Source organism: Andrographis paniculata, unplaced genomic scaffold (assembly GCF_009805555.1).
Source record: "Andrographis paniculata isolate CXL003 unplaced genomic scaffold, ASM980555v1 Contig98END, whole genome shotgun sequence".
Lineage (NCBI taxonomy): Eukaryota > Viridiplantae > Streptophyta > Magnoliopsida > Lamiales > Acanthaceae > Andrographis > Andrographis paniculata.
In genome coordinates, this window is record NW_026137637.1 from 2,857,242 (window position 1) to 2,873,671 (window position 16,430).

The 16,430-nt window shown below is 30.4% G+C and overlaps 1 protein-coding gene across 1 annotated transcript; it reads right to left on the bottom strand.

Annotated features, from left to right (window-relative positions):
• Positions 1-1,235: 1,235 nt before the first annotated feature.
• Positions 1,236-9,572, bottom strand: LOC127243783 (B3 domain-containing protein At4g34400-like). Its single transcript, XM_051263945.1, has 5 exons — positions 9,278-9,572; positions 8,794-8,906; positions 2,917-3,625; positions 2,277-2,461; positions 1,236-1,496 (listed from the first exon to the last, which is right to left on the bottom strand). The coding sequence occupies exons 1-5, from the start codon at positions 9,570-9,572 to the stop codon at positions 1,236-1,238; spliced, it is 1,563 nt and encodes a 520-aa protein (XP_051119902.1).
• Between the last annotated feature and the right edge of the window lie 6,858 nt (positions 9,573-16,430).

The window sequence follows — 16,430 nt, forward strand, 5'->3', positions numbered from 1 at the left end:
TTCTGAATCAATACCATTGGTTTGTTGCTAAAGGAATTTGGAGCTCCACAGATGCAACCTTCTTATTTACAAGGAGACGTGGCGATAGAAGAAATGATCTGGTTCATTGCTATGAGATCGCCGAAGAAAGTACATGACATTTGAAGACATTGTTATTGACTGTAGCATTGGACAGACGGACAATAAGTAAGGTATTAGTGGATGAAAGTGCTTCCGTCAATATTATAAAATACAGGGAAATTGGAAAGAACATAAACGATCTGGTCGCTACTGAAGACTTCGGACTTCACGGGTCACCCTTTTCTCAATATCAGATGCTCTTTCTATCATCCAAATTTATGTCATATTTTTTTGTAATCCAAAAATATTTTTGTTTTCTTTTTTAGTAAATAGAAAAATCTCTTCTTTTTTTTTCACTTTTTTTCTACTATAAAAGGATTTTTTTTTCTATTTTTACCAAAATTTTTAATATATGTGCGAATCAAATGGACGTAAGTTTAGATGACGGAGGTAGTAACAAAAATAATTGACTTACATTAACAATCAAATGTGTACCTTTTCTTATCACTTTTCTATGCTAAAGAAATTAAAATAAAATAGAATAAAAGCAGCTCAAGAATAATAGTATATCACTTTTTTAGTAAATAGAAAAATCTCTTTTTTTTACTTTTTTTTCTACTATGAAAGGATTTTTTTTTTCTATTTTTACCAAAATTTTTAATATATGTGCGAATCAAATGGACGTAAGTTTAGATGATGAAGGTAGTAACAAAAATAATTGACTTACATTAACAATCAAATGTGTACCTTTTCTTATCACTTTTCTATGCTAAAGAAATTAAAATAAAATAGAATAAAAGCAGCTCAAGAATAATAGTATATCACTATTCTATAAAAACTATTTTGTCGCGTGCTAAGTTAAGTTGCTGCTAATTTAGTATATTTACTTACTTTTTCACACCACAACTTTAATTGACATTAAAAGCTGTGTCAATATACTAAAATCGATATGACACAATATCTTCCGCACAAAACTAACTTTTATAGGTTAATGTATGAGATGTAATCCAAATCCGCCATGACCGAAAAGAATCAAGATTGTCATAACATATATGAAAAGTTTCAAGAATTCTAAAGGAGTTCTTGACGTCTAAAGAAAATAAAACTTACGCATCATAATTATTTTGGCATGCCATAAATGAGTTCGGTGAATCATCGATTATAACATCTCCAACTTAGCCTTGAATGTCATTGCCACGAACAACAGTAACATGGATGGCAAGTTCGTCATCTCCCTCAACCAGCTCGCAAATGCATTTATCATCTTTCTTGATATAGTTGAAGGTGCATACTTTTCTCCATCCACCGGATATTACGATCCTTCCATCCTTCCATTGTTTACATCTTGCCATGAATCTCCTTCCGGTGGGATCTATGAAATGAGCTTTTTTCGAAAAATCTATAACATTATCTTTCACAACATTTTTGGGAACAAACTGAAACAAGAAACGGAATATCATGTTATGTATACAACAACAATATTGAGTACTAAAACAATAATTTAAACATAATACTGATTTATGTACTGAAATATAGGAAAAGATGAACATTTCGAGAAAAAACAAACCATGCAACAATGTAATATTATTCACAAACAATAATAACTAGCTCTTACATAAAATAAATACATAAATTAAAATGAGATCAATATGTCCAAATAAAATAAAAACACAAGTAAAATAAATAGTTTGTTCTTTTATCTTTATCACCATATATTCCTAATAAAAAAAATACCCAAAATTTTCAGTAAACTACAATATTTTTTCACAATATATTTTAAAAAAATAATAAAATTTACTTCACAAAAACAATATCACAATTACCTGAAACTTTTTCACAATTTTCAATGAAAACAATAAAAATCTCACTATTTGTAAAATACTAAAAAAACACAAGCAAATAACTTTAGAGCTAGTAGTATATCGTGCTATATATATGCGATTGTTTGACAAATGTAACAAGTAGTTATCGTTAGGCATCGCCGCCCACGACTAGTTTTTCCTAATAAGATTCAAAATGAAACAGTAATAATCATACAAACTACTATCAACTAGTAGAAGTATTTTTTTACAATCAACATATCGTTTTATATCACTATAAACCATTATATGTATAAAAACAAAACAGTCGAAAATATTATGGCCATCTATATATTGAAGAACTTAATTAATAAGTATATACTTACATAAGAAATTGTTTCGAATATCAAATCTTACCAAATTACCCTGTCGTCTATCCATTACTCCAGTGACAAAGTAAGGGTTACGAGGTTGTGGAGCTAGACCGGCCCTGAAAATGTCTATTCCGTTGCGCTGTACAAGCCGGTCTCTCGACCGTCTTTCTGAATCTTCTTGATCTCTTGCTGCTAGATTTATTTCTAAATTCTCTCCGCCGATACCATCTATGAAACAAGATATATACCATAAATCATGAAATTGTGAATTCATTATAGCAAACATATAGGTTTCTCATATTTCAAAACATAATATATGTAGTGTATAGTTCTCATTATTAATCAACATATTTTGTAGAAATTCATAAATTACACCATAATAAATTCTATGAAACACATAAACAAAATTATGCAAAAAATCTTCGTAACTTGTAAATTACATTCTAAGGACCATTTAAAAATAAAATTAAATTAAAAATCGAATCAATTATTTGTCGTTATAAGAGAGAATATTTTAAAATGATGAAGAAATTTTAACATCACTCAAGAGGTTAGTTTACATGAAAATAGTCAATATTTATTGTAAAATAAAAGGTTTAAATAGCCATGTTTATAACGAAGGATTTTGTTGATAGAATTATTTAATCGCTAAATATTTGAAAAAAATAGCATATAGGACGTACTGATGTTTATCAGCTCAACTTCTTGATTGTTTTGAACATGATTATCTTCATTTGCTTCATGAATTTCTTCAGTCATTTCAACACTATTGATGGGCACAGATTCATTGATCACTTCAACATTATCGATGGACACATATTCATCGGCTCCTTCAACGACTTCATGAACTTCTTTGGTAGCCTGAACAAATCCATTGTACAAATATTCATTGCCTACTTCATTGACTTCATTAGCATCTTCAATCATTAGAATACTATCTTCAGGTACATGCTCCTCGTCCCCTTCATTGATTTCATGACCTTCTCCGTTCACTTGAACATTATTATCCCTTATGACTTGCTCAGGAACTCTTTCTGCCTCGTCTTCATCATAGTTGTTCAAATTTCTTACATTTTTATTATTGTCACATCCATCAGCAACCTTATTGTCCTTATCAGTAATATCCGATAAATCTTTTTCTTTAACCCTTTCCTTTCCAGAAGAGTCGAATGCTTTCACATCAAAAAACCCTTTAATAAAATATTCAAACAACAAAAAGTCTCCGTCTTCAATCTTCATGCCCTCCACAAATTTACTCCATCCTTCAGCAAAACACCACTTATCCTCCTTGTTTCGCACAGACGCAATCCATGGCATATTGTAGTGACCAAGAAGATATACTGCCTTCGCCAGTGGTTGATTCAACTGTTTTATAAATTCATCCGGAATCACCTGTTGCAACATATATGTTCCATGTTAGATTATGCAACTAATCTCTATTTTTTTGTTTTTTGTTTTTTGTTTTTTTGTTAATGCTAGTTCAAAGCAATTTTATGAAATTTATTTTCTTTAAAAGAAAGAATTGTGAAACAGGCTTTTTCCAAATGACCCGAACAATTATGGTAATTCTTTTTTTTTTTAGAAAAGCACAAACAGTATAATAAGTTGAAAAAAAGAAAAAGACCCAAGGAAGATATATACAACTTTGGAAGATATATTTCCCCTGTGTTAATATTAAGTAGATTTAGTTGGGAACAAATACTAAAAAATAATGATATTTTAATATTAAAGTAAGGTAGGTAAAAGTAAAATTAATGTTTCATAGAAATTTTATTAAATGATCGAAAAAATACTTGGTTGAGTAGAAAATTTAATGACAATTTAATTATTATTTGTTAAAGTAAGCGTAATAAAATTATGAGTTATTGAAGTTATTTAGCGGACATCTAAAAAAAATAGTAGCAAAATTTTAATTGACCGATAATATATATATGTATATGTATACATATTTGAAGCTATGGAGTATATATATATGTAGAGGTATAGGTGAAGAAATAAAGGGTTTTAAGGTCATTTTTCCAAAATTATATTGAGAATGTTAAATAAGATTTACATTCACTTACAAAGAAATTTATCTTAAATATCCTTGCTGTTGAAAAGAATGAACGAAAAAAAGAAATAAAATGGGACAAAGGGTTTTATTGTCATTTTGTGAAATAAAATATATCATTTTAAAATAATGTATATTTTCACTAAAGGACAAAATACAGTTGGCATACGAATACCAAAATTTATCTCACTCCAAATAGCATTGACAGTATACATTGAATCTTAAATTCATAGATCTATAGCTTGCTCGCAATAAAAAATAATATATACATTAAAAAAAAAAACAAAATACAGTTGGTATATAGGCTTTTGTAGTCAATTTTTTTTTAATTAAAACATAGTATTTCAAAATAATATATATATTCAATAAAGAACAAAATACAGTTGGTACTCAAAGAGAAAATAAAAGGAGAAAAAGGAAAAAAAATAAGAAAAGAAAGTGACTTAGAAAGTTCTTTCTTGCACAAGGATTGACACAAAAATTATATTTTGAAGGTTAAATTTATGGCGAAAATAATGAAAAGATCCAAATAATAAAAAATAAAACAAAAAAAATATTAACTTCAACAACCAAACAAACGTCAAAACCCTAACTTCATTGAAAAAAATTTCTAGATGCCTAGGTTGAATCTTAGACTCATAGATCTAAAACTTGTTGGGAACAAACAAAATTGAATGAAATAAAATGAGAAATAAACATACCAGTTCCCTATAATTGATTCTCTTATAATAATACTTGAAAAAGGTGGGGTACTTTCTTTTGGTAGACATGGACAAAATTCTCTTATTTCCGCGGGAAGAACAATAAAGAATGTCGAAAACTTCCAAATAAATCGATGGAAACTCAGATTTTCTTAATGTATAACAATTTTAACGAATATTGTTATAGATCTTTTTTATAGGTATGAATACTACTTATATATATATTAAGACAGAAAGTTGCATCTTATATACGGAAGGAAAAAAAATATTACTTTAATTTGATAAAACCAATGTTATTTTTATAAGAAAAAAATATTTATTTAGAAAGTCATATTTTATTTGAAAAGAAAATGCAAATCCAGCCAAATCCAGCCATTAGCATTAAATGAAAAATTCAAATAAGTAAACTTTCAAACTATATTAAAAAAATTGCTACTTACCAATCATTATTTTAACAATAGTACGCAAAATTTGAATATTTATTTTTCTTAAAAAAAAATTTACCCACTTACCAATTATTATTGTTATTTTAAAAATAAATAATTATTATAGAGTAAATTTTGAATATATATTATTAAAAAAATGTTGTTACCAACTATGAATGGATATATTTAATTTAGGTGTATTTTATAATAGAGATGGGTTATTGCGCTGATGATATAAAAATAATATTTTGTATTGATTATTTTTTTTTATTAGTGTATACATATACTTCAGTTTCAACTTAAAATACCTTTTTTATTTTCTATTTATTTTTGTTTGTCCCAATCATAAGTATATTTTTTTATTTTTGTAAAAATAATCATACATTAATATCAAAATACCCTCAATTTTTTTTTAAAATTACAAACATAGCATTACACGTATAATTACTTTGTAAAAATTTCAAAACTTCTTACACACTTTCACTAGCCAATAAAATACAATAGTAATATGTAATACATCTGATTGAAAATATACTCCAATTTAGGATGCTTTAAATTATTATTATGATTAATTTTCCAATTTTAAATTTAATATATATGTCTTTATAATATTTCTGAAATTTAATACATTAATGTAATCATTATAATTTATATAATATTGTTATGATAATATGTAAATAATTAACTATAATTTTATTTATTTAACTTTTATAATTATAAATTATAATAACCATTTTTGATGTTACTTTTCTTAAACAATAATAATTGGATATCCTATGAGATCGAGGTTGAGATTTATTTGGTGTGTTTGTTTGGGAGTTTGAAATTTTGAGTTTGAGATTTAAATAATAAGAATTTTAAATTGAAAAAGCTGCATGATGTGATATAAAAATATATTAATGTGATATTTTAAATGTAAAATTGAATTTTATTATAATATAAAAAATAAAAAATGAGTATTTGATTTAATATTTTTTAGAGAAAAAATCTGGTAAATAGTAGAAATATGAGAAAATCTCCCAAAAAAATACAATCTTCGAAAACTATTTCGGTGTATTAATTTGTAATGATTGTTGGATATGATACAATATATCAAACATATAGACTTCTCAATTTCAAAGCATAATATAAATGCAACATATACTTCTCATTGTTAATAAAAAGTCTCTGTATCTTGTAAATTACTTTCTAAAGACCATTTAAAAAGCAAATCAAATTAAAAATTGAACCAATTATTTTTAGTTATAATAAAAAATAAATAAAAATTTAAAAGATCAAGAAACTATAACATCTCTCAGTAGGTTGGTTGACATGAAAATAGGTACTCTTTATTGAAAAATAAAAGGTCTAAATAGCCATGTTTATTAAGAACGATTATGTAGATAGAATTATTCAATTGCTAAATATTTGAAAAAAAAAAAAACAAATATTGAGTGTACCGATGTTTATCAGCCTAATTTGTTGATTGTTTTAGAAACGATTATCTTCGCTATGCTTTATGAATTTCTTTTGTCATTTCAACATTATTGATGGGCAGATATTCACCGGTCCCTTCAACATTATGAATGGACATATATTCATCAGTCTCATCAAAGACTTCATGAATTGCTTCACTCCCTGGAACGATTTCATTAAACACATATTCATTGCTTACTTCATTCACTTGATTCGGTTCTTCAATCATTTGAACATTATTTTTTTCATTGACTTCATTAGCTTGTTCAATCATTTAAACACTATCTTTGAGCACACGCCCCTCATCCACTTCATCGATCAATTTATTTTCGTATTTCTGTTGGTTTTGATTAATTTATTATGTACATTTTTTATTGCTGCTATTTTTAATTTTTTTTATTTTACGACCAATTTTAGCTCATAGCATTAATAAAGAAACAATAACCTACTAATTAAATAACAAAAACCAATTGGCTTACATTACCAATCAAATGTGTGACTTTTCCTATCTTTTTTCTATTGACGCTCAACTTTAATTGGCACCAAAAACCATAGTAATATATACTAAATTTGATATTAACTTGACATAGAATATTATCCGCACAAAAAAAAAATAAATTAAAACCTATTATACGTTAATGTATGAGATGTAAACTATAGATTTTCAATGAACGAAAAGAAGCAAGATTGTCACAATATAGATAAAAAAAAGTTGTTAGAATTCTAAAGGCATTCGTGTCGTCTAAACAACATAAAACACACACATCATAATTGTAATTCAAAGATAGTTTTGGAATCCTGTAGCTTCTTATACGATAAATGAGTTTGCTGAATCATTAGTTTTAACATCTCCAATTTAGCCTCGAATCTGATTGGCACGGACAACAGTAACATGGATGGCTAGTTTGTCTTTTCCCTCGACAAGCTCTTATATCGTTGAAGGTGCATACTTTACTCCATCATCAGGATATGGCGATCCTTCCATCCCTACATTCTTTACATTTTGCCATGAATCTCCTTCCGGTGGGATCTATGAAATGAGCCTTTTTTGAAAAATCTATAATTATCTTGTACTACATCCCTGGGAACAAACTGAAAAAAGAAAAGAAAGATCATGTTGTGTATATACAACAATACGGAGTATTGAAACAATAATATATACATTATATGTAGTAAAATATAGGAAAAAGATGAACATTTCTAAACAAACAAACCACGCAATAATATAATATTATTCACAAACAATAATAACTAGCTCTTAATAAAATAAATACATATATTAAAATGAAATCAATATGACAAAATAAAATAGAAACACAACCAAAATAAATAGTTTCGTCCTTAATCTTTCTCACCATTCCTAATAAAAAAATACCCAAAATTTTCGTTAAAACTACAATCTTTTCTCACAATATATCTAAAAAATAATAAAAATTACTTCCCTAAAAATATCACAATTACCCGAAACTTTTTCACAATTTTTAATAAAAAACAAAAGAGTTATCAGTATATATAGAATACTAAAAAAACACTACCAAATAACTTTAGAGTTACTAGTATATAGTGCTATACATATGCCATTGTTCAACTAAAGTGTAACAAGCAGTTATAGTTAGGTATCGCCTCCCGCGACATGTTTTTCCTAATAAGATTCGTTATGAAAAAAATTAGTAATCAACAAATTACCTATCAACTAATAGAAGTATTTTCTTACAATCTAAAGCTCATTCTATATTTGCTGTAAACCATTGTATGTATCAAAACACAACAATCGAATATATTGTGGCCTTCCAAATATTGAAGAACTTATAAAGTAGATACTTACATAAGAAATTGTTTTGAATATCAAATCTTACCAAATTACCCTTTCGTTTATCAAATTACTCCAATGAAAAAGCATGGGTATCGAGGTTTTGGAGCTAGACCAACCCTTAAAATGTCTATTTTGTAGTGTTGTTCAATCCGGCCTCTCGACCGTCTCTCTGAATCTTGTTGATCTCTTTTTCCTAGTGTTCTTTCTAAATTCTCACCATCAATATCATCTATGAAATAAGATATATACCATAAATCATGAAATTGTCAATTGTTAATATCAAACATATAGGCTTCTGATATTTCAAAACATAATATAAATGCAACATATATTCTCATTGTTAATCAACATATTTTGGAGAAATTGACAAAGTTCACCATAAGAAATTCTATGAAACAAGGAAAAAGAATTATGCAAAAGATCTTCGTATCTTGTAAATTACCTTCTCTGGACCATTTAAAAAGCAAATCCAATCAAAAATCAAATAAATTATTTGTAGTTATAGCAGCGCCTTATCCTCATTATCTATCTTGGCATCAATATTTTTCAAATCCATAATAATCGAATCAAAGTAATTAAGATAAGAAAGTAATGATGTACCTTCCACCATTTGCAGCATATAAAGGCTTTGTTTTACGTATATACGATTCTCAATAGATTTTTTCATGTACAAAACCTCAAGCTTATCCCACATTGCCTTAACCGAAGTCCTCGTAGCAACCTCCCGCAAATCTTTATCAGAGAGATTTAAGATAATGCTCGAATGTGCTTTCTTATCCATCTCCAAAAATTTGTGCGTCTCCATATCCTTGGGCATTTTTTTCAATACCATGGATAGCCAAATCAACTTCATCTTGTACCAAAACGGCCTCCATCTCGAGCTGCCACATCCCATAGTTGACCTTTCTGTTAAATTTCGCCACTACCATCCTTGTGATTTGTCATTATGTGGTAACAAAGGATTCCCACAAATATAACAAAGACTCTGATACCAATTTCTTAGGAAGATTTGCAGAACCTTAACAATGACAAAAGTAAGAACGAGAAATTTAAAGGACACAAGAATATACATGGTTCAGTCAAGATGACCTACATATACGGGCGAAGGTGAAGCAAACTTTCAGTATTAAGAGAAAATACAAAATAGACTCGAATAGAAATTCTAATGTCCACAATTCTCAATCTCCTAAAAGGTCTCAAAGCAAAACAAATAAGCCACAACTATATATGAAAATGCTACTTGTCTAATTATTTGTGTATACTATAACTCAACCCAAAATCACCAATTTACAGGAAGAGGCTTACGGTTAATTGGCACCACAAGCAATTCGGGACAATGTTGTTGTTCAATTTTTAAAACACTTCAATGTGGAACTAAGCCACATAACAAGTAGTTCAAGTATAATATACTTGTTATCCAAGTATGAGTCAGGAAAGAGATGAATGGCTCGATGTGTGCAAAATTAAAGCACGACATAAGATAGAACATAATTGAATTAATATTCCATTTCAACCTGATGAAACAACTGTCATGCCAGAATTCACCATATTGATAGAAGTGTCATTACTTTATGACTCAGAAGGTATTTCTTAATGTGATTTATTATAATTGATTAGTTAATATGTTGGCTAACTGTATTCTATATTTTATGACTCTAGACGAGATTCAAATGAAATGATTGACAATAAAGAAAATAAAGATAGTAATGTTCTTCGTATGATGACGCTAATGATGATGATGATTATTATTAATGTGACTTTTAATCATGTGCATTAAATGATATTTGCTTGTTGAGGTGATTGACTTTTTTTTTTTTTTTTTTTATTGTTGAAGACATTGTATTGTGAACTTATCTTGATTAGTGGAATTGTTATTGATGCTGTCTATGGATGTAGGAATTTATCCCGAACTAGTAAATATATATTTTTAATTTTTCATATTATTTTTATATTAAAATATCATTATATTTTGTTCTCCAATTTCACAAATATTTAAAATTCTTGTAATGTTTATGTATATAAATATGTAATTTAAAAGTCCATGTATTAAATTAGATGGAATAATATATATATATATATTATAATATTACATGTCATAAAATATATCATACATATCAAATTTATTTTATCTATATTATAAATCTGGAAAATATTTATATGATAATATTTATTTCTATATTTAATAATGACTATTAATATCATTGGATAAAAATAACTATCACAATTTAAATTATTCTTTAACTATATATATTGTTTTTCTTTTAGTTCTTTAATTAATTACATTTATCATAATATATAATTTTACGTTTTGGCACATCATGTATTTATAACTATATATTGATATATTAATAATATTGGTTTTTATGGCTCATTAAGAATAATTTTATCACATAAAATTGTTTTTGCCACAATATTTGGCATGAATATATATATATATGTTTTGATTATCAATATATATATATATATATAACTAAAAGTAAGACAAATTTGGCATAGAAGTATTTTCCAACTAATTTGCTTCAATATTTTTTATGGAAAAAATTTTATTTCTATTTTTGCTATGAAAATAGTTATGGATAAATATATTTTAATGTTGTTTGGTCCCATGATTTTTGTACCAGACTCCTTATCTGTGAGTACCTAACATTTTGACCCATATATTTTATGTATTTTTATTGGTTTTGATTAATCTAATACATACATTTTTAGTTGCTTGTATTTTTATTTGTATTTTAAAATATACCTTAACTCATAACATTAATAATGAAACAATAACCTGCATAATTAGATAACAAAAATAATTGACTTACATTAACAATCAAATGCGTGACTTTTCCTGTCATTTTTCTATGCCAAAGAAATTAAAATAAAATTGAAAAAAAAAAAAACAGCATCTCAAGAATAATATATAACTATTCTATAAAAGTACTTTGTGCATAATATGCCTTGCTAAGTTGCTACCAATTTTAGTATATTTATGCTCCTTTTCACGCCATAACTATAATTGGCATCAAAAGCGGTCGCAATATATTAAAAATGATACTAACTTCACAATAAATATCTTGCGCAAAAAAATAACTTTTATAGGATAATGTACGAGATGTAATCTAAATTTTCGAGGGACAAAGCAAAATCGTCACAATGTAGATATAAAAGTTGTCAGAATTTTAAAGGAGTTCATGATGTCTAAACAAAAAAAACTTACCTATAATAGTTTTGTTTATTCAAAGATTGTTTTGGCGTCCCCTAGATTTTAATACCATAAATGAGTTCACTGAATCTTAATTCTAACATCTCCAACTTAGAGTCGGATATCATTGCCACGAACAACAGTAACATTGATGGTTAGTCCGTCTTCTTCCTCCAGGAGCTCGCAAATGCATCTATCATCTTTCTCTATATAGTTGCAGCTGGAAACGTTTCTCCATACTCCGGATATTGAGATCCTTCAATTCTTCCATTGTTTACATCTTGCCATGAATTTCCTTCCGGTGGGATTTATGAAATGAGCCTTTTTCGAAAAATCTACAACATTATCTTTCACAACATCTTTGGGAACAAATTTAAATAAGAAAAAAAAGATGTTATTCATATAACAATGTCAAGAGTACTCAAACAATAATATAAATACAATATTGATTAATGTACTAATATATATATGAACGATGAACATTTCAAAATTAAACAAACCATGCAACATTAAATTATTCTTGACCAATAAAAATCTTACAAAAAATATATACATAAATTAAACTGAGATAAAAAAACCAAAATAAAATAGAATTTCCAAGTAAAACAAAAGGGTTACTATTCAACCCACCCAAAAGCCGCCAGGGGTATCGCCATCAAGAATACAAGCAAATTTTGCAGGGCCATCATATGTGAACAGCACATTTCCAAGCGCCACAACCTTCAACCGAACAGATAGGGGAAAGACTCCTCTGACTTTCCCAAATAATGTTCCTTTGGGACCAAGGGTTGAAGATGTGCAACCGAACATTGCAAGAGAGGAAAGGCCAAGGGGACATGTGCAGGATCCCATTCTTATTCCTGTGCAAAATCCCATTGATGTTCCTGATCATCAACATTTTTGTTTGGGTGATGAAATTGCTCACGTATTGAGGGTTCAGTTTGGTCTAAATCCTTAGATGGTCAACCAACCTGCTTATCAAAGACCTTTTCCAAAAAGGATTATTAATAAATATCCTCTCTCAAAGAATTACAGGCCACTAGATTTTCATGTTTTTTCTGTGGAGTACCCGAATCAGTGCCTTGAGTAATCAAGTTCCTTCGGGTGTTCGTTAGAGGGGTCGCCCCTAATGTTATTGCAGGTGGGGGAAGAATGATGCCCATCAGGCGATCCTTGTCAGGAGCAATCAAGGCCCAAGTAACCGACCACCACTCGCGAAAGGATTCAACTGAAGTTGGAGAAGATTTGTAAGGAATGTAAGAGTTGGAAGTTATGTAATTTGTGAGTTGGGATATGTACGGGGCGATCGCATCAGGAATAGCTCTCCCATCCGGACTTTGAATTATTAAATGGGGATGAGCAATGGGGCTGGGTAAGCCTTGTTGTTGTTGTTGTTGTGTTAATTTCACAATCATGTACCAAATACGTAAGTAACCATAATATGCTTCTCTATCTTAAACTTTCATTTGAATGTCTTACGTATGAAATTTAAAATTAGGTTAAAAAACCCAAGGTAAAAAGAAAAATGGGCCTAGCAATCGAGTTGATCGAACTGGCCGAGGGGCACCATGGGAAACTCAGGTAAAATAGATATATTTTTAAGGAAATAGCAGGTCGGAAGGTCCTCAGGTCGGGAGGTCCGTAGGTCGGAAGGTCCTCAGGTCGGGAGGTCCGCAGGTCAAAAAGTCCTCAAAGATGGAAAGTGCACAGGTCGGAAGGTCCTCAGGTCTCATGGTCCGCAGGTCGGAAAGTCCGCAGGTCGGAAAGTCCTCAGGTCGGGAGGTCCTCAGGTCGGAAAGTCCTCAGGACGGAAGGTCTGCAGGTCGGAAAGTCTGTAGTTCAGAAGGTCCTCAGGTCGGGAGGTCTGCGGCTGGACTAACAAGTCGGATGGTCTGTAGGTCGGGAGGTCTACGGCTGGACCAATAAGTCGGAGGGTCTTTAAGTCGGGAGGTCTGCGGCTGGACTAACAAGTCGGATGGTCTGTAGGTCGGGAGGTCTGCGGTTGGAGTAACAAGTCGGATGGTCTGTAGGTCGTGAGGTTTGTGACTGGACCAAATAAGTCGGGTGGTCTGCAAGTCGGGAGGCTTGCAATCGGATCAATAAGGCGGAAGATCTGCGGTCGGGCCAAAGGGGCGGAAGGTCTGTGGTCGGTCCAGGGAGTCAGATACTGTTGAGAGTAAGTGAGAATGATACTGTGGTCGGTTGAGGGCACGTGTCAGCAGGAGAAGGGTTAGCAGACGGTTGAAAAAAGAGACGTTGTAACTGTTCGGGCGACGGTTTCCAGTACTGTTTCTCAACGGATATTTAAGGATTTGAATTTTTCTGGAAAGATTATCTTCAATCAACTTCAACAAAGCAAACTCAGATTCGGGGATCACCACTTTAAATTTTCAGCATTTTAATTTCCAGTTAATTTTCTTATGTACCGTACAGTGTTTAGAGATTTCTAATCTCATACGCTAATTAATCAAATTTAAAGATATTTTCCATATTTTTGAATTTTACTTTTTGTTTGTTGAAAAAATGCATCAACAGAATGTCACGTGTTTGATAATATAATGAAAAAACATAATATGAAATATTGAAAATAAGATGAAATAGAAAATTCTTTATCTTGATTCGAAAGATGTAATTTTGAAATTTCCACTGTAATGTATAAGGTTTACTAAAATTTCTCTCTCATATTGATTTGATATATATATATGAATAAATAGTAAGCATTTTTAAATTTTATATTTATTTCTATTTATAATTTCTTAAAATAGTGTGAACGAAGCATTTTCTTTTTAATGGGTTTAGGGTGAATTTTGTAATATGTATCGTTCTATTTTGACAAATCTTGCGTATCAGTCATTGAATTTTAATTATTATTATACACATTCGTTTGATAGATGTCGTATAGTAATATAATCTCTCATTAGAACTTCGTGTAGGGGACCCTATATAATCTCCCATTAGATTCTTCGTGTAGGGGACCCTATCTCTCCTACATTATACATTACATATTATATATATTCATATATTTTTCACTTATAGGATGTTATTTCTCTTTGAAAGAACCTCATCTTTCTTACATATTTCTCCTTTCGTCCACATTGAAATTAGTCCAATTGGGGCTGACACAGAGATTAGAAAAATAAATATTTTATTGAAAAATGATAAAAGTAAAAAGTTAGTTGAGGGTATTTTTGAAAATCTAATTAGAAATTAAAGTAAATGAAGAGGAATAATATAATAAAGTTAGTGGTATTTTTTATAAATAAGTGTTGAAATCTAGTTAGAAATCTTCGTGTATGACTTGTAGTAAGATGGCTGTCATTTTATTTTTTTTTTCCCCTTGAAGTATTTGATTACTATTAACCATTCATACCTCATTGTCATGCAGCACAATCATAAATCAATGGATACTACATCAAGGCTCGAGGAGAAGGACTACTCCACACTGAATGATGACGGAGAAATCGAAAGACATGTTTCTTTTGATGATAAAGTGCCAATAGATTAAGAAAGTTCAGAAAATGAGTTCAATAATTCAATTAGTTCCCACAATTAGATATCGAATGCCTGCTATGAACAATTTATTCAGTAAATATGCATTCGTAATCTTGTATTAAATACTCAAATTGAACTTTCATGGTCTGCAAGTCGATGAAGAGCTTGAAACAGCTCAAACTGAAGGATGCACACCGGAACCATAACATGTCCTGTATGGAGCATCTGAGGAATCGAGCAGATAGTTATACTCAATTATTTGACCCAGAATTGACAGTCCCTGAACTAGACGGCCACTCCTATGGGTACATTGCCGACGTCCCCTCCAGTACGATAGCTCCCGAAAAAGAGTGCGAAGAAGTTGCTCGTTTGAATGGGGATTTGCGGGATAATGTCTGCAAAGGAAATGCCGATGATGGTATTTGGCTACCAAGTGACAATTCTGCCGGGATTGCAGATCGGATTCGATCTCTGAGTAGGACCAATAAATGCCAGTCATAGGAGTTGAGTGACTTTTCTGGCAATGAAATTGGGAGCTCCATGGATGATGAAGACTTCACTATGAGTAGGACACATAAACTGAAGAATCAGAAAAGAATTGAAACTGCAAAGGACAGCACGCCAGTGAAGGCTTCAGGGCAGCGCTGCAATCAAATGCCGAAAAGAAAGGTGGCAGTGAATGTTCCTCAAAGGAAGACAAAGCAGAGGAGGGTCTCGGAAATCTGTGAGGGCTAAGAACACGGTTTGGAGAGGGAGGGTAGCAATGATGTTGTGCGAACAGTCAAGGCAAGGGCGTACGTAGTCTCAGTCTCAAATGCCCAGCGTCGGAAAGACACACGGATTTGCAAAAATGGTGGTGATGGAAAAGACATGCCGTATTGGCTTAAGGAGATGACAAAGTTTATGATGGGGGATAAAGCAAAGAAGCTGAAGCCTAAAATATTTGACATCTCCAAGCTGAGCGGGCGAAGGAGGTGGATGACTTGTTTGAAGAGTTCAAGTTTAGCTGTGCAGTACTTGAGGAAATTGGAACGACTGCCAGCCGTGAGGTAAGTAAATCAGTTCCAGCAC